General features: G+C 43.4%; 1 protein-coding gene across 3 annotated transcripts in view; it reads left to right on the top strand.

Moving 5' to 3' along the window:
- Positions 1–200: 200 nt before the first annotated feature.
- Positions 201–20669, top strand: part of HLCS (holocarboxylase synthetase) — a 120139-nt gene continuing 99670 nt past the window's right edge. For 2 of the 3 annotated variants that reach the window (XM_053970585.1, XM_053970584.1), the window contains exons 1-5: positions 201–425; positions 3990–4142; positions 8987–9149; positions 10845–11722; positions 15262–15444. In XM_053970585.1, coding sequence (XP_053826560.1) covers positions 234–425; positions 3990–4142; positions 8987–9149; positions 10845–11722; positions 15262–15444 — 1569 coding nt within the window. In that variant the 5' untranslated portion in view covers positions 201–233. Of the gene's footprint in view, positions 426–2645; positions 2729–3989; positions 4143–8986; positions 9150–10844; positions 11723–15261; positions 15445–20669 lie in introns of those variants that run through there. The other variant, XM_053970586.1, reaches the window with a different exon arrangement.

Below are 20669 nucleotides of genomic sequence, written 5' to 3'. Positions count from 1 at the left end.
TTATTCCTTTTTACACCTCTTTTCACCGCGCATTCCCCTCAGCGTGAGGGGCCGCCTCACGGCCGAGCGCTGAGGGGAGGAGGGGGGAGACGCGACGGTGCAAAAGGGGCGGGGCGCCGCGCGCGCCAGCCCCCCAGCCAGCCAATCAGCGCTGGGAGCGGCACCCGCCCTCACTGACGCACGGCGCTGCCATTGGCCGAGGCGGGCGAGGGGGGCGGGGCCGCGCGCCCGCCATGCTGATCACGCTGTGCTACCTGTACCTGTGGGCGCGCTGGGGGCCGCGCTCGGCCGCGCTCGTCCGCAGCACCGTGCGGAGGCTGCACCGCTCCCGCTGCTCCTTCACCTTCTGCGCCCGCCAGCCGCACCCCGAGGAGCGCGTCTGCCTCCGCATCGGCGGGAAGGTGTTCTGCACCGGCGAGGCGCAGGTAGAGCCGCGGGGATGCGCGGGGAATGCGGCGGTTGCCGCGGTAACGGGGATGCGGCGGTTGCCGCGGTAACGGGGATGAGCATCGCGGAGCGGCGCGGGTGGGGTCGTGGTTTGATTGTGGGGATTGGTGGCGGGCAGGGGGTTGGGATTGGGAAGGGTAACGCGCCGAGGGAATTCCCACGCGCTGTCGCAGGCAGGGGGAGGAGGAGGGGACAGCCAGGTGGGAAATGTTAGTGCAGGTGTGGTTCCCTGTCCTCGCTGCTTGCCCGAGCTTGTTGGAATAGGAAATGGGCTGAGGGATGCTCTGTGTGCTACGAATGTACATTTGTATGTGTGTATTCGGGTATATGTGTTCAGTGCAGCTTTGCAAGGGCAGCAGTGGTTGTAGCAAAGCTTGGCTGGGAGAGCGTGAGAGAATTTAACAGAATCACAGAGTGGTTTGGGCTGGAAGGGACCTTAAAGATCATCCTGTTCCAGCCCCCTGCCGTGGGCTCCATGCCCTGTCCAGCCTGACCTTGGGCACTTCCAGCTTCTCTGGGCACCCTGTGCCAGGGCTTCCCCACCCTCCCAGGGACGATTTCCTTCCTAACATCCCATCTCAACCTGCTCACTTTCAGTTTAAGGACATTCCCCCTTGTCCTTTCACTCCACGTCCCTGGGAAAAGCCTCTTTCCATTTTAGCAGCATACTTTGAGCCCGTATAAGGCTTTAGTCTAAAAATATGTGCTGTGTTTGTGCCTTCAAGATTCGTGTCAGGGCTTTAAAACGTTGCTGGATCTGCTCTGGAATGTGAACTGAGCCTTTGGGTCCTGAGAGCTGGCTGCTTCTCCCCATACAAAATGTTGTTTTAAGTGAGGAAAACGAGGTGGAAAACGAACATCACAAGTGAGCAGAGGTGGGGAAGGCTGTGGCAGCCCATGAGAGTGGAAAACCCCTGTGCCTGAACCAGTTCCACGTGGCACTGCTGGCAGCAAACCTGAAAGCGAGCTTGCTTGACTTTCAGGATTAGAAGTGGAACTGGCACTGCCCCCTGCTAGTCTGAATTATTTAAATGAATGGCGGATTTCTCTGAATTTGGCACTAAATGCCAGAATTGGTCTGGGTAAGGCTCTTCTTGATCTCTGCTTTTTGCTGATGTTGGTGCCTGTGTGGTTGGGAATTCTTTCAGTCGTTCCAGGCATTGCTGGGAAGGGATTCATGGAGCGTGTCAGTGGCTAAGTGCTCTTCAGGAAGCAGAGAAGCTTTTCATAAATTCAGTGGGTGAAGAGAACGTTTGCAGTGAGGGAAAACAAGATTAGAAATGCTGATGAAGTTGGCTCTATTTAAAACTAGTTTTTTTGCTGTTTAATGAACAGATTATTTCACACTCCAGAGCGATGGTGGCAATCTCAGAGTCTTTCACAGCCAACTGAAATACCTAATTCACATTCCAATAAAGCCCTGAAAAAACAAAACAAAGCTGTGTTTAGAGGAGTTCTGCCTCAGTTGCCCTGGATTATTTTTCTGTGAAGAGGATTTCAGTTTATTTCTGCTCTGTGCTCCACTCCTGCTCATTTCTGAAACAGCTTCTCCTCAGTCCTTGCACAGCCAGCACATTTTTTTTCTGTCTGCAGTGCTATTCATGCAGACTGATTTTATAATCTGCTCGGTTTATTGGTGTTCACTGGGAGCTGGGAAGCCCTCTGGGGAATTGCAGCTTGGCATGAATTTTGGCATGGACTCAGGGCTGTTATTCAATATGGTTTTGTCTCTTTAAAATACGCGGCGACGGCGTTTGAGAATCCCTGGGGCAGGTCCTGTTGTGCTGCACCTCAGTGTGAGGGCTCTGGGAGCTCTTCACATCATCTCTGAAGAGACAAAATGTTCATTCAGGTTTTTTCTTTTTGCTTCTGGGCAGCCAGCAAAGCTCCTTTGCTCTCTCAGTAGCTTGGACTGTGATCAGTAGCTTGCTTAAGACACTAGCAAGTCATAAATCATAACCTGTAAAGGCTTTTTTTTTTTTTTTTTTTTGGTTTGATCTTTAGCCAAATGGGATGTTTAAGGTACTTTAGACACCCCGAGCTCAGTTCACTTTCCTGTGGGAGAAATCAGTGTTTGCTTGTGCAGCTTCTGTGCTCACCAAGGGTGGTTGGGTCAGGGAGCTGCCCCCTCAGCATTGCGTGGTTTCATTTGAGGTGTGCAGTGATGAACACGTTCAGGGTTAGAAGCCAGTGCCAGAGGGGAATTCTTTCCTGCTCCCACGTGGAATTATTGAAGGTGTGTGCTCGTGGAGGCAGAAGGAAAATGCGGGAAAGAGTAAAGGTGAGAGGGTTTTCAGGAAGTTGTGAAAGCACCATACTTTGTGTTAGAAGTTTACACAAACAAGACAAGACTGCTAACATCTGTTCTTTGAGCTTTATTACAACATCAATCTCATTACGTAATTAAGACAACTAAAAGATAACAACTCACATCTTATTAACAACAAAAAGTTTCTTTATAATGTTATAGAACATTTTAAAAACTTTTTAACCAATAACATATTACCAAAACTTACAGATAAATATTCTAGTTAATCACTAAATAAACACACGTACACCTACTTCAAACAATACTTACTTATACACTTCCTATTAACAATACCCAATTACTAAACTTAAAGCCTTCTACTTACTAAACATCTTTTTCTACAGTCTTAAAATCTATCTTAACCAAAGCTAAAACTCAAACTGTTGTTTCATGTCCTTATTTACTGTGCTAATGTAACTTTTCTACTTTCAGACTTTATAACTACAGCTAACTCTTAAGTTCTATATTCTTGCTGTTTCTAAAGCCTGCTTTCACAACTTTCTAAAAGTCTTCTTGCCTTTACTATTTCCCACAGCAAAACAGTTGTTTCTAATACTTGCTGTTTTTTAAATATGCCAGACAAATGAAGTTCAATGCAGAATGGATGTAAAAATTAAAAATGGCATGTAATATTTTCCTGGGAAGCTGAGAGGTGTATCAAACACGTTTGTTGGTCTGCTGAGTCCAGGTTTTGAGCTTTATTTATTCCTTGCCGAGGGCAAGAGAGGGAATCCTTTGTCATTTAATGAAGAAAACTTTGATGCAATGGTCTGCTGAATGGTGGATAGAACAACTTAGGGAAAAATTGATTCTGAATGAATTATTTCTGAGCTTCGTAGTGAACGAGGAATTCTGATGCAGAGGCATGAGGATTCAAGGTTCAGTGTGGATGGGAGAGGAGGATCAGGTGAATGAGGGAGTGGCAAATGTCCCACAGGAGTCACAGTGCCCGTGGCTCAGGGGTTTGTGTTCCACCCTCTCTTCCCATAAAGCTGAAAGCTGGAGTCTGAGTTGGCTTAAAAACGTGGCTTGGCACTTTCAGTTTTACTTTCAGCATTCCTTTGTGATGGTTCAGAATTGTATCCCTTTTTTTGTCTCGTGGGGAACGTGAAATAATCATCACCCTTCCTGTAAGGCTGCAGGGTCAGATTTGAATTTAAGCCGGGCATAATTTAAAAAGGAATTCTTAAATCAGCTGCTTCCTAGACTTATTCTCCTTTCCCCTTTCTTTCAGTTCCTTGATGACTTAAACAGGTGGAGTGTGCTTCTCATTTCTCCCTTTATCCACCCCGAGAAGCTGCTGCCAGCAGAGCACATTGCTTTTGTGACAGAAAGCATTTCTGCTCAGACAGAGAACTTGCAGAAAGGACCTGACTCTTCAAAGGAGGTGAGAAACTCTCTTTGTTTCTTGCACAGAAAGGGCAACAGATATTCAATATTTTTGCATAGCAGGGGGTACAGATGGCTTGTGATGTTATGGGGAATAAAAAGGGAATTGCTTCATTCACATCACTGGTAATAATTAAGCTCTGTTTTGTGTTTCAAACAGACCAAGAGACATTTTGTTGAGACTTTTCAGTAGCATTTTTCTCTGGCTGTGGGTGGGAATGGCCCCCCCTGCTCTGGAGCCAGGCTGGGAGAAGTTGGGATTGTTCAGCCTGGAGAAAAAAAGGCTCCAGGGAGAACTCAGAGCCTAAAGGGGCTCCATGAGAGCAACTCTGGACAAGGAATGGAATGACAGGACACAGGGAATGGCTTCCCACTGGGAAAGGGGAGATTTGGGTGGGATATTGGGAAGGAATTCCTGCCTGGCAGGGTGGGCAGGGGCTGGGATGGAATTCCCAGAGCAGCTGGGGCTGCCCCTGGATCCCTGGCAGTGCCCAAGGCCAGGTTGGACACTGGGGCTTGGAGCAGCCTGGGACCATGGAAAATCCTTCTCCTGCTTTTTGTTAAGCCCCCTTTAGGCACTGGAAGGCTGTGAGAGAGGAGGGATGGATGTCAGTGCCTCCAGGGAAGAGGAGAAAAGGGAAGATGTCCATGTCAGGATGTGTCTGTGCAGGCTGTGGTGAAACATCTGGGCTGCCTGCTGAGATCCCAGAGCTCTCCATGAGCCAGGCTCTGCCCCAGGCTGGGATCACCCCTGGGGCCATGGATAAGTGTGGGAGACGGATTTGTAGAGAATTTTTAAAGCAGCATTCAAAGGGCTTAATTTAATTTGAAAGCTTAAATTTAATTTTAATTTAAACCCTAAAGTCAACGTTTCTTATCTCAAAGTTTACATACAGCTGTGAACCTTCTGTCAAACTTCAAGAATTCTCTACAAATCCATTTCCCACAGATGAGGTGCTGTCCTGGGTGTCCCTAAAGGGCCACCTGTCCCCTTTATTTCCTGAAATCAGGTTTCAGGCTCCTCCTTGGGCTTCCAGGAGATCACATCCACAGGTGCTCATGGCCTGGCTGCTTCCCTGGATGAGGATCTGTGTAAAAGATTTTTTTACTCTTCAAGTTGTTGTTTATTTTTTATCTTATCAGAGGTTCTACACACCATCTACACTAGACTTAGCACACAAAGAGAAGACAGCAAAAAAAGTCACAAAATGTACAGTTTTAGGGTCTTTTAGATCTGTTTTATTTAATTAACTCTTAAAATGTACTTTATTTCTACTTTTCTACCAGCAACTAATTATTTGCCTGCCACACAACATCTGTATTACAACTCTCCCTAACTAATCACTCTATACCACCAACACAATAGAAAATAAAGTAGATATAGAAGAAGAAAAAGATCAAACAACACCAAAAATCCTCTATTTTGTCTTCTACCTCCATACTAAAAACTCAAAAATTTTCACCCTTTGATAAACTATATTACTCTCTATTTTACACACTCATAAATTCTAATTCAAGATGAAATAACACCCCAAATCCTCTATTTTGTCTTCTAACTCCGTACTAAAAACTCAAAACTCAAAATTTTTCACCCTTTGATAAACTATACTTCTCTCTATTTTACATACTCATAAATTCTAATTCAAGGTCAAACAACACCCAAAATCCTCTATTTTGTCTTCTACCTCCATATTAAAATCTCAAAACTCAAAATTTTTCACCCTTTGATAAACTATACTTCTCTCTATTTTACACACTCATAAATTCTAATTCAAGATGAAACAACACCCAAAATCCTCTATTTTGTCTTCTACCTACCTCCATACTAAAATCCCAAAACTCTAGATTTTTCACCCTGTGCTAAACTATACTATTCTCTGTTTTACACGCTCATAAATTCTAATTCAAGATGAAACAACACACAAAATCCTCTGTTTTGTCTTCTACCTCCATATTAAAAACTCAAAACTCAAAATTTTTCACCCTTTGATAAAGATTTTTTATTTTTCTTCTACTTTTTGTAGCAGAAAGATGCACAAAAACATCTGCATTGAAGCTCTGATTATCTATTCTTTTGGGGGTTTATTGGGTTTTTTAAAATCTTCTTGGGTTTGCTTTCGTTTCCCTTAGGATGGAAAATTTTGCATTCTTATGTGGACATTATTAATTGATTTAGAAAGCTCAAAAGTGATAGTCCAGGCGAAAAGAAATCAAAACTAAAGAGGAAAGGGACTGCTGGTTTGTTTTGTTTATTGTTCTTTTGTGTGAGCACAGTAAAATGCTCTTAATTTTGGTACCTCTGGCTGTCACCATAGCCAGGGGCTGTGGGAACCCATTGCCCCTGGGGGGATTTCTGGCCAGAAAAGCCAATTTTTGTAGGACTGTCAGTGATCTGTGGCTGGTGAAAATGAGAACGCAGGAGTATGAATGATGTCTCATCTCTTGCTAAGAGCTGGCCTTTCATCCTTTATTCTGGCAGAATTTTGATTTGGAACTGCAGCAGGAAAGCTGGAAAATATTCCCTGAGGGTTTTGGCTCTGCTCTGGAGCCAGTGGGTTGTTGCCTGATTTCAGGGTCACAGGTTTTGGCAAGAGCTTGACTTTGTGAGTTATTTCTGAGGGTAGCTGCTCACTTTGTTTGCACTGTGCAGCCATAATTACATTTTACAGCTGAGATTTTACTTGGTGCCACAGAAGAAAGAGCAAGAACATCAACAGATCTTGCTCACAGCTTCCAGCTGTGGGTGTTCCTTGTGGCTGTTCTTTGGGTAAGAAAGGATATTTAAATGCTCTGTAATTAAATTAATAGGATATTTAAATACTCTAAGTCCCTCAGCCTCCACCACGAGCAGTCACATTGAAGCTGGGGCATGCTCCGGTGTCACAGAGCTGGGGTTCAACCCCCAAGTTCCAGGTGGGGTAAGGCCCCACACACTGCTCCCCTTTTCCTCTTGGAAAGGGAAATTTTCACTAAGGCTTAGCAGAAATCATGGATCAGAAGACACCCAGCCAGGTTTCTCGTTAGCTATCCAAAGGCCAGAGATATAAACATGGATTGAGAGCCCACCTGCAGAGCTTTCCTCTCTCCAGCCCACGCTGTTTGTGCTCCTGGGCCTGAGCTTTGGATCATTTGTCCTTGGTGCCCAGCTGGAGAAGGAATTGTTTTGTCTCCCTGCTCTGTGAACAGAGCTCACCATCCCCTGATATGAAGCTCAGACCCTCACACTAAAGCAGCACAGAATGTGAAACATAGAAAAGCTCAAACCTGAGGCATCAGTTCCTCAGGCAGGGTCACATTTTCTGTAGCATTTGTGGAGCACTTCAGTAGGTTCTCATTATGAGGAGCAGTTGACAGCAGCACTTTGGGTGTGGCAAAGAGGTAGAGAAAATTCTCCCCCTGTGCTCCCAGAGGTGAGAGCCCACCTGCAGAGCTGCCCCAGCCCTGTCCCAGCCCAGGGAGGAGCTGGAGCTGCTGCAGAGAGCCCAGAGGAGGCTCCAGGATGAGCAGAGGGCTGGAGCAGCTCTGCTGGGAGGAAAGGCTGGCACAGCTGGCATTGTTCACCTGCACAGGAGAAGCTTTGGGCTGAGCTCAGGGTGGCCTTGCAGGGCCTGGAGGAGCCCCAGGAAAGCTGGAGAGAGACAATTTCCAGGGGATGCAGGGACAGGACACAGGGAATGGCTTCCAACTGAAAAATTACAGGTTTAGATCAGATACTAGAAAAAATTTCCTTCCTGTGAGGGTGGGCAGGGGCTGGGATGGAATTGCCAGAGCAGCTGGGGCTGCCCCTGGATCCCTGGCAGTGCCCAAGGCCAGGTTGGAGCAGCCTGGCACAGTGGGAGGTGTCCCTGCCATGGCAGGGTTTGGGAATGAGATCATTTTTAAGGTTCCTCCAACCCAAACCATTCTGGGATTCTGTGACTGAATGGTGTCATTTGGGTTTGTTGATTGCTAATCAGAACCTGTCTTTGAGAGTGACTTAGAAAGGAGACAGAACCATTGGGGTTGTTTGTTCTGTCCTCTTGTTCCCTTGGGAAACACCACAACATCGGAAGCTGCAGCTGGATTCTCTTGGGTGGTGTGTAAACCATTTAATTGCAGTAAATAAAAAGGTAAATTTAGCTGATGGTCTAATTATGAACAAGTAGAAGAACCGACAGCTCACCCTCAGCTTGTGCATCCAAAATAAGTTTTTCCTTCCTTCAGTCAGTGTTTTACTTCTGGTGTGTGGTGATGAAAGCTGAACCTCATGGAAGAGGTGTCAAAGTGCTGCAGCTGCTCTGAGGGAATTGCATTTTGTCTCCCCATGCTTTGGAGCATGGCAGAGGATGATTTTTTTTTTTTTTAGGTCATGAAGGCAGGTCTCTAAAAATTCTTTCATGGGAGAATAACTTGTTTGTGCATCCAGTTGTGTCTCTTACTTGTGCAGTGTTTCTTTCCTGAAAAAAAGGAATTTTTGAGGTAGATAAACATCTTGAACCCTCATGATGCTTCTGATAATTTTTGTTAAACCCTCGTAGTTTAATTTTGTTCTTTTTATCAGCATTCTTGCTTGGAGTTTGTGCCGAAGGAAACAAATCCAAATAGAATTTTTCCTACAGCCCTGCTGCCATTTTGTGGCTCGCATCTTTCAGAGCCTTGATCTTTGGGAATGTTTCCCCTGGACTCCCACTTGGTTTGGATGTTCTCTTCCATCAGGGCTCAATCTTTGCTGCCTAAAGCAACCCCCCCAGTAAATCCTTCAATTCTCCTGCAGTTCCTCTTGCAAACTCACAATATTATTGACACTTGGGGATTTTCCCAGAACCTTTCCCAACTGAAAGCCATCCGTGTGCTCTGTTCTAGATTGTGAAGTGGTCAGACTTTTGTTCACCCTTGGCCTATAAACCTGGTGAACCTTTTAAGTTAATTGCTGAAGCCAGTGTAGATAATTTCAGTAGCCTTGGAATAGCCTTCCTGGAAGACAGGCTGCAGATGGAGAACGGGATGGTGCCACACAGGATTGTTTGTAAGTACCCTCCTGATCGTTTTTCACAGCACAGCATTTTTGCTTAATGGTTATTTTAGGACTTTGTGCGTAGTTTTTTTATACCTACCTGAAAAGTTTGCTTTTTTTTTTTTTTTTTTTTTTTTTTTTTGGCAGTGTTTTCTTCCTGTTGGGATTCCAGGTTGATCCCTCTGTAGCTCTGCTTGAATTTTGTAGGATTTGGAATGGTTTGGGTTGGAAGGAGACTTAAAAACCATCCATTCCCACCCCCTGCTGTGGGCTGGGACCCCTTCCACTATCCCAGGGTGCTCCAAACCAGAACTTAGAAAATACTTTATTCAAATCTTGTCTGATAATTAACAAATCTATTTTAAAAAACTCAAAAGAATTTCAAAGCTGGAAGTTTTTAGACAGATGTTCTCTTTTTTTTTTTTTTAATATTTGAAATTAAAGTGTATTCAAAGCTGAACATGGATTGGGCTGGGATTTTTTTGGCCTTTTTTTTATGGGGTTTGTTTTTGCTTTACTGTTTTTTTTAATATAGATCACAGTGCACAGGCAGAAATGAAGGAATGACAAAATCAACAACATTTAGCTGAAGTGCAAGAGGACAGGAATATTGTCCCAAAAGAATCTGAGGGGAAATTCTGTCTCTCTGGGTTCTTTTCTGCATAAATATTATCTCAAGGAAGGATGGATGCTGAGAGTGTCCCTTTTTAAAATGTTTTCTGCCTCCTTTTGCTTCCAGTGCTGTGTGGAAGCTGCTCCAGAACAGGCTGGGGGAAGTTCTGGGTGGAATAACAGAGGTTGGAAGCTCTGAAATTCCCTTGGAATATCAAAAAAAAAAAAAAAAAAAAAATCTTACTTCATGTTTCTGCTCCAAAGGGGATGTAGTTATATAAGAAGGAAAGGGATTGAAGTTGGATTGACAAAATTTTGTTCATCAAGTTTCTCCCTGGATTAAAAGCATAATAAATTGATTTGGTTGTGTGTGAGTGGGGAAGGAGTCAGTGAAATTTTTCAGATTTTGCCTTGAAGTGTTTTCATGGCTCAGCAGCTGAAGAAGCCCTCCCTTGTGATGAGTATTTTTTCTCTCCTCTTTGCTCTGCACATTTCATGCTGGCAGTAATCGTCTTTGCTCTTCTCTTCTCACTTGTATTTGCTCTGAATTATCTTCACGTTTCTATCGTTTTCAGGGGAAAAGGGAAATTTTTAACAGTTCTTCTTATTTTCTTGTTTTCCTTTGGATTCTTAGCTCCCAAATCTTGCTGTGGGTCGCTCTCTCTCCCTTTCTGCAGACTGAAATCTGTTCAAATGTCTCTTTACTCCCTTTTCTTGTGCCAAACCTTTATCTGCAGCCTTCAGCAGTGCAAGGGACGTGGTTCAATATCTGTCTTACCCAATACCATCACTTTATTAGCTTATTTCAAAATAGTTTATTTCAAAACAGCAGCGATTTTAAACCCTGCCCTCGTTAGAAGAGCAGTATTTTTCCAGAGGTATTTTCTTTTCTTCGTTTTGTCTTTAGATTTATGGTTTGAGTGCAGATCTGTGTTGTTCTGGGGGGAAATAGGATTTGTTGTGTCAAATAAGTGAAATTCTTGCTGTTACAGGGCATTTGTACTGAAATTAAATTCTGCTGTTAATGATATTTTTCCTAACCCTTTTAATCTCATTACTCTAACCCCTTTTTTTGGTATCCTGTACCTTTTGCAGCTGTGCATTTAGAGGAATCTGCTCTGAAGGAGTTGGCACAGGAGGCTCCATCGGTGAAAGAGAAAAGCACAGAGATGGAGGCAGTAACTCCTGCTGGGAATTCAGCATTAGGGCGAGCTGAGCAGGACAAATCCAAGCTGGAAGAAGAAGGGGAGCACGAGGAGACAGGAGCAGGGGAACACCACCACTTGCACGTTTCCAGCTGCCACGAGTGTCAGCAGCTCGAGAACATCACCATAGAGTCGGTGAAATTCGCCTCTGCAGAAAACATTCCAGAGCTTCCCGAGGACTGCAGCAGCAGAGGGGAGCAGAAGGAGCACGAATGTCTGCAAAAAGGATTCAAAAGAACAAACCTGGCTGGGAAACCCCCCAACATCTTGGTTTACCTGGGCTCTGAGGCTGCCAAAGGGAGGTTTGAGCAGGTGAAATCAGTCCTCAGCGCGTGCATCGATGCCGAGAGCTACACCGTGTACCAGCTGCACCAGGAGCAAGTGCTCAGGGACCCCTGGGCTGACAACTCCCTGCTGCTGCTCATTGCCACAGAGGAGCCCATTCCTGAGGGCATCCACAGGCAGTTCATGACATTTCTGTCCAAAGGGGGAAAGATTCTTGGGTTTTCCTCGTCCTTCACCTTCGGGGGCGTGCAGATAAAGCACAGAAACAAACTGAGGAGGGTTGTGCACGAGCTGGTGGTGTCCAGAAAGGACAGCACTGAGGTGAAGCTGAACCTGCTGGTCAGTGGCTGTGTTTTTGAGGAAGGCATGAAGGGAGATGGCAGCAGAGTGAAGGTGTTGAGTCGACTGAATAATGCTGCTAAAGACACGGTGATCGTGCACCTGACTCACGGCAGCAGTGGAGGAGAAGCCATCCTTTCCCAGGTACTGTGAGCAGCGAGGAGTTCATGCACTCCTGAAAATCTGTTCCCATTGCATGCTCCTGGGGGTTCCTGACAAGGGGAGGTGTGGAATCATGGAATGCTTTGGGTTGGGAGGGACATTAAAGCCCATCCAGTGCCATGGCAGGGACACCTCCCACTGTGCCAGGCTGCTCCAGCCCCAGTGTCCAACCTGGCCTTGGGCACTGCCAGGGATCCAGGGGCAGCCCCAGCTGCTCTGGGAATTCCATCCCAGCCCCTGCCCACCCTGCCAGGCAGGAATTCCTTCCCAATATCCCACCCAAATCTCCCCTTTCCTAGTGGGAAGCCATTCCCAGGTGTAAGTGGATGTCCTGGATGTAGAAGGGATCCAAGTGCAGGGTGGGTTTCACTTGGTGTTAAAGTTAAGGAAGGGGAATGTCACTGCTGGGAAAACAGTTTTTTTATTTTCACCACGGAGCCAGGCATGTGTGGATCAGGCAAGGTAAAACAAAGAACAGTTTTGTGCAGGAAGCAGGAATTCTCATTAATCCATGGAAATATCTCCACGGGGTGCCAGAGGATGGTGCCAGACTTCCCAGTGGTGCCCAGTGACAGCACAGGGAGCAGTGGCCATAAACTAAACCCCAGAAAGTTCCACCTCCACTTGAGCAGAAATTTCCTTCCATGGATGTGGCAGAGCCCTGGAGCAGCTGCCCAGGGAGGTGATGGAGTCTCCCTTTCTGGGGACATTCCAAACCCACCTGGGCACTTTCCTGTGTCACCTGCTCCAGGTGACCCTGCCTGGGCAGGGGTTGGACTGGTTCATCTCCAGAGGTCCCTTCCAACCCCAATTATTCTGGGATTTTGTCATATTCCAGAGCAGAGTTTTCCCTTTCTCCCTGCTGGAGGTGGTACAGGAATACAGCTTGAGCAGATTTTGGGAAGTAGGAAATAAATCCCACAAAATCCTTACAAAAATAGGAATTGTGGAAAAGCAAGAAGTGCAGAATAAACCTTGCTGGAAACTTTTTTTTGTTTCCTGAATCATTATTCAGCCTTTAAAGGTTTAAATGTTTGATACTCTGCACCTATCAAATAGCTCAGAGAATCTGGGGGGTGGAATTGGTGTAGTTTAGGATGAGCCAAAAACATTAATTCCAGTTAAAAATAATATGCCAGGAAGTAGGTGCCTCTCCAGTATCATGGTATTGTGATCTCTGGTTAAAAAAACCACCAAAACAGGCAAAGAAAGCCCTCATAAAATGGAACAGATGAATTCAAGTGTTCATAATATTTTTTTCTTCATTTTACCTTCTGGATAATGGGTGAGGAAGCTTCCACAGGAAGGTAAATGTTGGTCACTGATTATTGAAATGATTTAAATATTCCCAGCTAAAGGTTGGGGTGATGGAAAGGCTGATAAAAGGGGTACCATGAAGTTTAGAAAATAAATCTGCCAAACACATTGAGAAAAGCAGAGCCAGATTTGCTTTCCAAGATTAAAGTTAAGGAATATAAAAGATGAACCAACTTTATGAAAGGTTCTATTTTTACCAATATTTTAGGTAGGGAACTTTCTCAGGAGCCCAGAGCACTGAAATTTAACTGCTCAGGGATCAGGTATCAAGACTCTTGTAGCAGTTACAGAGCTCAGAAATATTCAGAGGGTTCTTAGAAGTGTTTTTGTCTTTTATCAGCTTAAATCTGCTGGATTTTTGGGAGCTCTGTTAGACAGTGGAGGATATTTATTGCTTTTTTTTTTGTAGGCAGCTCTGCCACCCATGTGCTGCTAGAAAATGGATTTGATTCTGTCCCTGCAAGTTCTGCTTTGCTGCACCTTTTAAATTGATCCTCCTGCTGTAGTAAAATTTAATACTCCAGAGGTTTTCCCCAGGAAAAAGAAAAGGGCATCAGAGCACAGCTTCAAAAATCAGATTAAAAGGATTAGTGTGACATTTTATAATTCTAAATGACTTCCAGTCTGGATTTGAAAAGCCCTTATTGTTCCCAGGCAGTGACATCAGCCATGGAATATTCTGGCAGATTTGTTTCCCTTTTTTCTGTACCCCTCTGGTGGGTGGGTGTGCCCTGCTTCCTTTTTAATGTATTTTTTTTACAATCATGGAATGGTTTGGGTTGGAAAGGATCTTCAAATTATCTCCTTCCACTCCTGCCATGGCAGAGACACCTTCCACTGTCCCAGGCTGCTCCAGCCCCAGTGTCCAACCTGGCCTTGGGCACTGCCAGGGATGCAGGCACTCATTCATTTCCCTGAATTTCAATGAAAATACATAAAACACAAAGAACATCATTGAATTTTGCAAAATTGAAGAAATGAACAAAAAGAAGGGCTTTTTTTAATAGCAATAAATGAATCTGCAGAGAGTACAAGTGTGGATTCTTTGGTTTTTTTTTTGTTTTTATTTTGCCAAGGTTGGGATTAAATGTGTGAGAGGGTATTTCTTGTTGGGACTCAGGTGTTTATCAGTTCTCATCTCTGTCACAGTCTCACAAACCCTGAGTTCTGCAGCACTTCACTCCAGCAAACTAAAAATGGAGCCCATCTCTCTCTCTCCAAGGCCTTTTAAGGATAAACTGTGCAATTCAGAAATGACACCTCAATTATTTTCACTTTTAACCCAATACCCAACCACCCATGCCCGCCATGGGGACTTTTTGATCCAATTGCACAAAACCACCCAAAGCCATGGAGAAGGAGGTGAAGAAGAAGGAGCAGCCTCCACCCTAAAACCTCCACCTTGCTTTCTATCCATTCCTGCATTCCAAACCCTTCAACTCTGAGTTTCCCACCCTGTGCTATCACACACTTCTATTCTAACTCCACACCTATAATCTCAGTTTTATTATTGAATTTTGGAAGCTTCTCCAGGGCCTCAGGTCAATGCAGTGTTCTCCTGGGGGTCAGTGCCTGGCAGCACAGAAAGTCCCAAATTCTCAGCAGCCAGGGCTCCAACAGTAAAGGGCTTTGAAATATCTTGTAACACAAAAGGAAAAGCAGAAAAAAAGCCAAAAAGGAGGTCTATGAAGGATTTTTTTTTTCCTCTTGCATTTAATTTCAACTTCTAAGCATCTGCTTCGACCATGAGCAGTGATTTTCTACCAGGTGAAAAAGTAACTTTTTCAGGCAGAAGGGTTTCTTTATCTGCACTGATTTCCACTAAATTCATGTGACTTGCTTGAGCTCTCCATACCTTGTACAACTTCTAAAAAGCTCTTTCAATTTTATTAGAATTTTATGGGAATTTCAATTTTAATGGAATTTCAGTTATAATGGAATGCAAATTTCAATGCCATTTTAATTGTAATGGAATTCTGCTCATGTACAAGCCAGAATATGACCAACCTTGCTGTTGGCTCTGGCAGACCTGAAAAGCAGAAAGTTAAATTTAAGCTGGTAAATCCAAATTTGATCAACTCCTCCAGAAAAAGCTTATTAAGAAGGGAAATTTTAGGGAGGTTTCAGAGGAAATTGTGGTGAATTGACAGCTGTGATCCCTGAATTGGAAACTGATTTTCTTTTTTTTTTTAATATCCTGCCAGGCCCATTTGGAGCTGGACATCAACTCCATGGATGTGCAAACTGAAGAGGATTTTAATTTGCTCAAAATGAGCAATTCCAAGAGATACGAAGTTCTCAGGGAGATCCTGACCTGCCTTGGGCTGAGCTGTGAATTGAGTGAAATTCCTGAATTAACACCCATTTATCTGCTCTCTCCAGATGAGGTAAGCTGGGATTTACCCTGCCAGGGAAATTCAGTGTTCTCTTAAACCCTGGTATTTTTGTTTGGAGAGTTTTCAGCAGATACTTCAGGTAAGCAAAATTTTTTAATTTTTTAATCCATTTAATTTTTAATCCATCATTGTTTTGTTCCCTGCTAGAAGGGAGCTCTGAATTTCACCACAGGGGGATTGTGCAGGGTTAATTTTATTCTATTTGCTGTATTTCTGTTCAGAACTTTTTAATGCTGTTCCTTTTGAAGGCTGTAGTGAGCTACAGAAAGAGCTGCTTTGAAAGCCAGGATTTATTTTTCGTTTAAATCAAGATAAAACTTGATAAAACAAGATAAAACATTCTGCAGGGGCTGGCAGCAAAAGAGGAAATGGGAATGGTGAAGAGCAGAGTGCAGTGAATAGGGGAGGCACAGGGAAAACCCAGATTCCTGAGGATGTTGGAATATTTCCTGGGAATATTTGTAATTCAAATGTCAGCTCTCAGTGCTGCCCTCCTCCATGCGAGACACAGCTCTGGAGAGTTGTGAGGAATACATAAAACAGTGATTTTCACTTGTTTTTCTTTACAACATAACTTCAAAATCGTGTGTGAATTGATTCTCCATTTGTGTGGCAATGTGGAAACAAAACTAAAACCCATTTAACCTTTTTGGCGTGTATTAAATGTGCTCCAGGCACAAGACTTGTTTATTGAACTCTTCCTATTTTTATTCTCCTCTTTCACTGTTTTTTTTCTTCATGGTTGTTTCTATCCAAAGCCTTTTCAAACGTGCCATAAATTAAAATTCAGCTGATTTCTATCCAAACTTGCCATCTAGTGGCATATTCCAGGGTTGCACACCATCAAGTAAAGATATTTTAACTGTATATTCTTCAGTTAAAGTTCATACCACAATGAATTTTTAAAATTTAAATCATCAATTCTATTAATAAGTTGTTTTATTCCTTAAACTTTATTAATTTTAATGTGGTTTCATGTGACTTTAATTGTTTTATTCACACATTTTAATGGTAGCTTTGCTCTGTGTAGTCACTGTTTGAATGTCTTTCCCTTTAGCCAATGATAAAATTCCAGAATCTTGTGCAAAAGGAATTTGCAGCTTGTGTGTAACAATTGCAGTTCCTAATGAGGAGAGAGCACTTTAAAATAAATAATGAATGTGTTAGAGTTTAGCTTTCTCACAAATGATTTCTTTTTTCCCATTCATGCTGTTCTCCACAGGCCTCCTTGCTTTCCCAGAGAGCCAGGAGATACCAAAAATGTAAATTATTTGAGGAAATCCTTAATTGTATTGCCAGCAAGTGATTTTGGGATGATTTTTTAGACTTCCCTGTGATAAAAATACCACAATGAGTCAATGAATGACCAAGCAAGCTTTGGGTCTTGTTAGCAGACCCAAAAATAATGAGAAATTCTTTTACTGTTGCTAAGACTTGGCAGCTCAAGTGTTTAAAAACTGCTGGTTCCCCTCACCTGCTCAGACTTTTCTAATTCATTTCAGGAACCCCAAGCTCTTTTTGCTTATGAGGGAAAAAAAATAATAATTGGGTTTGCTCTGTATTTTCTACTCCATTGAATAAAAATGAAACTGAGGGTGGTTTTTTTTTGGGTAATTTTAAAATTCTGTCAGTTTTAAGTGCTGGTTTGGGGAGTTCTTCCATTTCCAGCAGAGCTGTCCCCTGTTCTGTGGGATTCCCTTGGTGGTGCTTCCATTTTTTATCAGAGCTCTCACCAGACCTGTTTTCTGGTCCTTTGGGGCATCAGATAAAATTCTAAACTTTATTCTGTGAACAAACAGCTTCTCCTGACTTTGCTGAAATTCCTGGACAATCTGTGTTTTCCTGCATCATTGTTGAGATGCTCTTAATAATCCCATCAAACCCATGCTGCTGATCGATATAAATGTGATTATTAAGAGTTTAAGATGTTCCTCTCCACTCTGTGAGTCTTGCTTGGTGCCTTTTGCAGTGGAATTTGAAGCTGTTCCTGAGGGATGGGTTGGATTTTTTTTTTTTTTCTTTTCCTCCTCAGCATTCACATTTTGAAGTTTTGATTTCCAATTCGTGGACCTTAAAACCACAGGCTTCCTGCATGAATTTTAAAAAAAGCCAACAAATTTTTTATCCAATTACACAAAACCACCCAAACCCATGGAGAAGAAGGTGAAGAAGAAGGAGCAGCCATGGGCAGAACTGGAATTATTAGATTTTAAATTCACCTGAAAGCTCTGCTATCTGAATAAATGGATGGTCATGTCCATCTTTAAGGATTTTAGATTTTAGCAAGGAGAATTCAGCTACAACAACCCCAAAGGCAGCGTTGCAATGAAGAACAATTAAAATGCTGCTTAAAAGCTTAATTAAATCCACACAACTTGATGCTGAATGTAATTTTAGAGGCCAGTCTTGATACCAAAACCCAGCATCTTTGTCTTTTCTTCTTTTCTTGCAGAGCAGTTGAGCAAATGGAGAGGGAAATTCTGCGTCCCTGTGGGGAGGGGGGACTCGAGTGTCTGGCACCCACATGTTCAGTGGCAGCTCCAAGCATAGAGATCTGATTTTTTCTGCAGCTTTGCCCTTAAACTCTCAAATATTTGCTCTTTCAGCCATCTCCAAGGATAATTTTTCAGACATAAATGCCGGGATTGTGTTTTATTGCCGGGAGTTTCAGAGTAGGTTTCAAACCAAGGATTTACTCCTTGAAGAATGAGATTTAAATTATTCCCATTAGGAGTTGTTACACCCAAGCATTTGCTCATCTTAAAACTTGAGTAGAAACTCCTCGGGCTCAAATTTTTTTTGGTGTATTTGAGTAATTCAGTAGCTGGGGCAGAATCAGCTCCAGAGCAGATTTCCATGTCTTGATTCTGGGGTGGCATCATCTGCTTTTAAATTCCAGGTCCATTATGTCAGGCAAGAAAATGTGGAGTTACTTTATCCTGAATAAATCTTCCTTTGAGGATGGGAAATTTGAACTCTCAGCTAACACTATAATGAACCCTGATTTCAGGGTGCATTTTGAGGCAATTGTTTCTGAAATATTTCCATGCATATTCATGGGTGTTGTAGGACTTCATATTCAATTTCAGGGTTTTTTGGGTTTTTTTTAGTTTTCAGTGCTAAAATCAGGGGTAGTTACACTGAAACTCCAGAGTTTTTATTACAAATCAAGTTTTTGGTTTACAAGTGAACCAAAAATATATAATCTACAAAATGGGAGATTTGTTTCTTTTCTCTTACCCTCAAAGCATGAGCATCATCCCTGCCTTAGAGACAGTAGTACAAAAAACAAGAGCTCTTTGGAATTATTTATTCCAAAAAGGAAATTTGCTCTTTTCTCTGGCTCAGAAGTTACATAAGAGCTGAAAAAAAAATATTAAATGATCAACAGACTGAGAAACTTGAATAAATCACTGATAAGTCATTTGTGTCCAACATTTTTAATTTTTTTTTTAATGTATTATTTGAAATGAGCAAAGACATTTGTACTTGAAAGCTTTTCCCCGTTTGTTTCTTGGCTAGAAATGAAAATACCTTTCAAGGCAAAGTAGCTTCAAGGAAAAAAAAAATAGATGAAGCAATGTAAGTGCATCTGTACCAATAAAAATGGGTATTTGCTGAAGCACCTTACTGGTTTTGGGGAGTGGATTTAAAACTTCACCTAAGGACTAATAGCTGTGCTATCAGCTAAAAATATTTGGTATTTAACTCCGTGGATTTAGGGCTTTTTTCCATAATAAATTCAAAGGAATTTGTTGGGCTGCAAGGCTTTGAGTTGCCTGTGTGTGCAGGGAGGGTGGGTTTGCATTTGCTGGTTTTGTGCTCTTCCCCCCACCTCCTCAAATTCACTTTTGTTTCTTTGCAACAAAAACTTGCAAACCCAGAAAGGTCACACAAATCATAAAGCAGACTTTTTTCAGTCTTGGCATTCATGGGAAATGTCAACGTCTGGATTCTAATCCTAATTCCTGCTGTTTGCTGGTGTTGGAGTGTGCTTCTGCAGGGAATTGTTCTCCAAGAATTTGGTTTTTGACAGTGTGTGCCTCATTGTTTTCCTCTTTTTGCTTCATTAGCACTCAGAATAATGAAATTATCTAGGGATTGTGTCCAAATGGAGCAGTTCAGAGCTGCTCTGGTCTGGTTTTTGGATGTCAGTGATACCTCCTCTTGTGCCCAAGTGAACATTTGTAACACTTGTCACACAGTCCCATGGTGGAATAAATTCTGTGTATTTTAGCATCTATTTATTCTTTCTCCCCAGTCTTCCATTACTCTGCACACTTCTATGAATGCAGTTTCCTCATAGAACTGCTGGTTCTTGAGTTAAATTTGTAAACTTTTGGGTTCCAGGTATTTGGTAGAGGTAAAAGCTTAAAAGAAGCTGAGTTTGTGGAGCAGATTTTGCGACAGTCCTGATGCCTCAGGTTTCAGATTTTCTAATTTTCAGATTCTGTGCTATTTTAGTGTGTGGGTCTGAGCTTCACATTATGGGATGGTGAGCTCTGTTCACAGAGCAGGGAGACAAAACAATTCCTTCTCCAGCTGGGCACCAAGGACAAATGATCCAAAGCTCAGGCCCAGGAGCACAAACAGCGTGGGCTGGAGAGAGAAAAACAAGCAGGATGGGAGTGCCTGGGCTAAAGCTGGAATGGGACAATGAACTGCAAGGTGCAAATGGAGCAGAGCTGATCCCAGTGAGAGCCCCCGGGAGCGCTCGTGCATTTTGGGACCATTTTGGTTCCTCTTGGCTGCAGCCCTGGCTGGGCTCTGGTGCTGCCCAAGGTGGATCCATGGAGGAGATCCTTTCCATAAATCCCTGCTTTGTTCTTTAGCTCTGCCCAGCTCTGCTCTAGCTCAGCCTGCACAAGGCATCAGTCCAGGTCAGGATGCTTTTCACAGGTACTTCAGTGCAGAATGAGTCACAGATTCCCAGAATCATCAAGTCTGGAAGAGCCCTTCAGGATCATCCAGCGCCATCACCCCAAACCCTGTCCCCAAGGCCACATCCAGACTCCTCTGGGACAATTCCAGTGACTCCAAACCTCCCTGGGCAGCTCATCCCAAGGCCTGACCACTCTGCCAGGGAAATTTTCTTTCCCAGTCTCCAACCTGAGCCTCCCCTGGTGCAATCTGAGGCCATTTCTTCTCCTCCTTTCCCTGTCCCTCCTGTCAGGAGTTGTGCAGGGCAGTGAGGTCCCTCCTGAACCTCCTCTTCT

This window comes from Vidua macroura, chromosome 2, assembly GCF_024509145.1.
Source record: "Vidua macroura isolate BioBank_ID:100142 chromosome 2, ASM2450914v1, whole genome shotgun sequence".
Lineage (NCBI taxonomy): Eukaryota > Metazoa > Chordata > Aves > Passeriformes > Viduidae > Vidua > Vidua macroura.
This window is presented reverse-complemented; position numbering and strand designations above follow the sequence as displayed.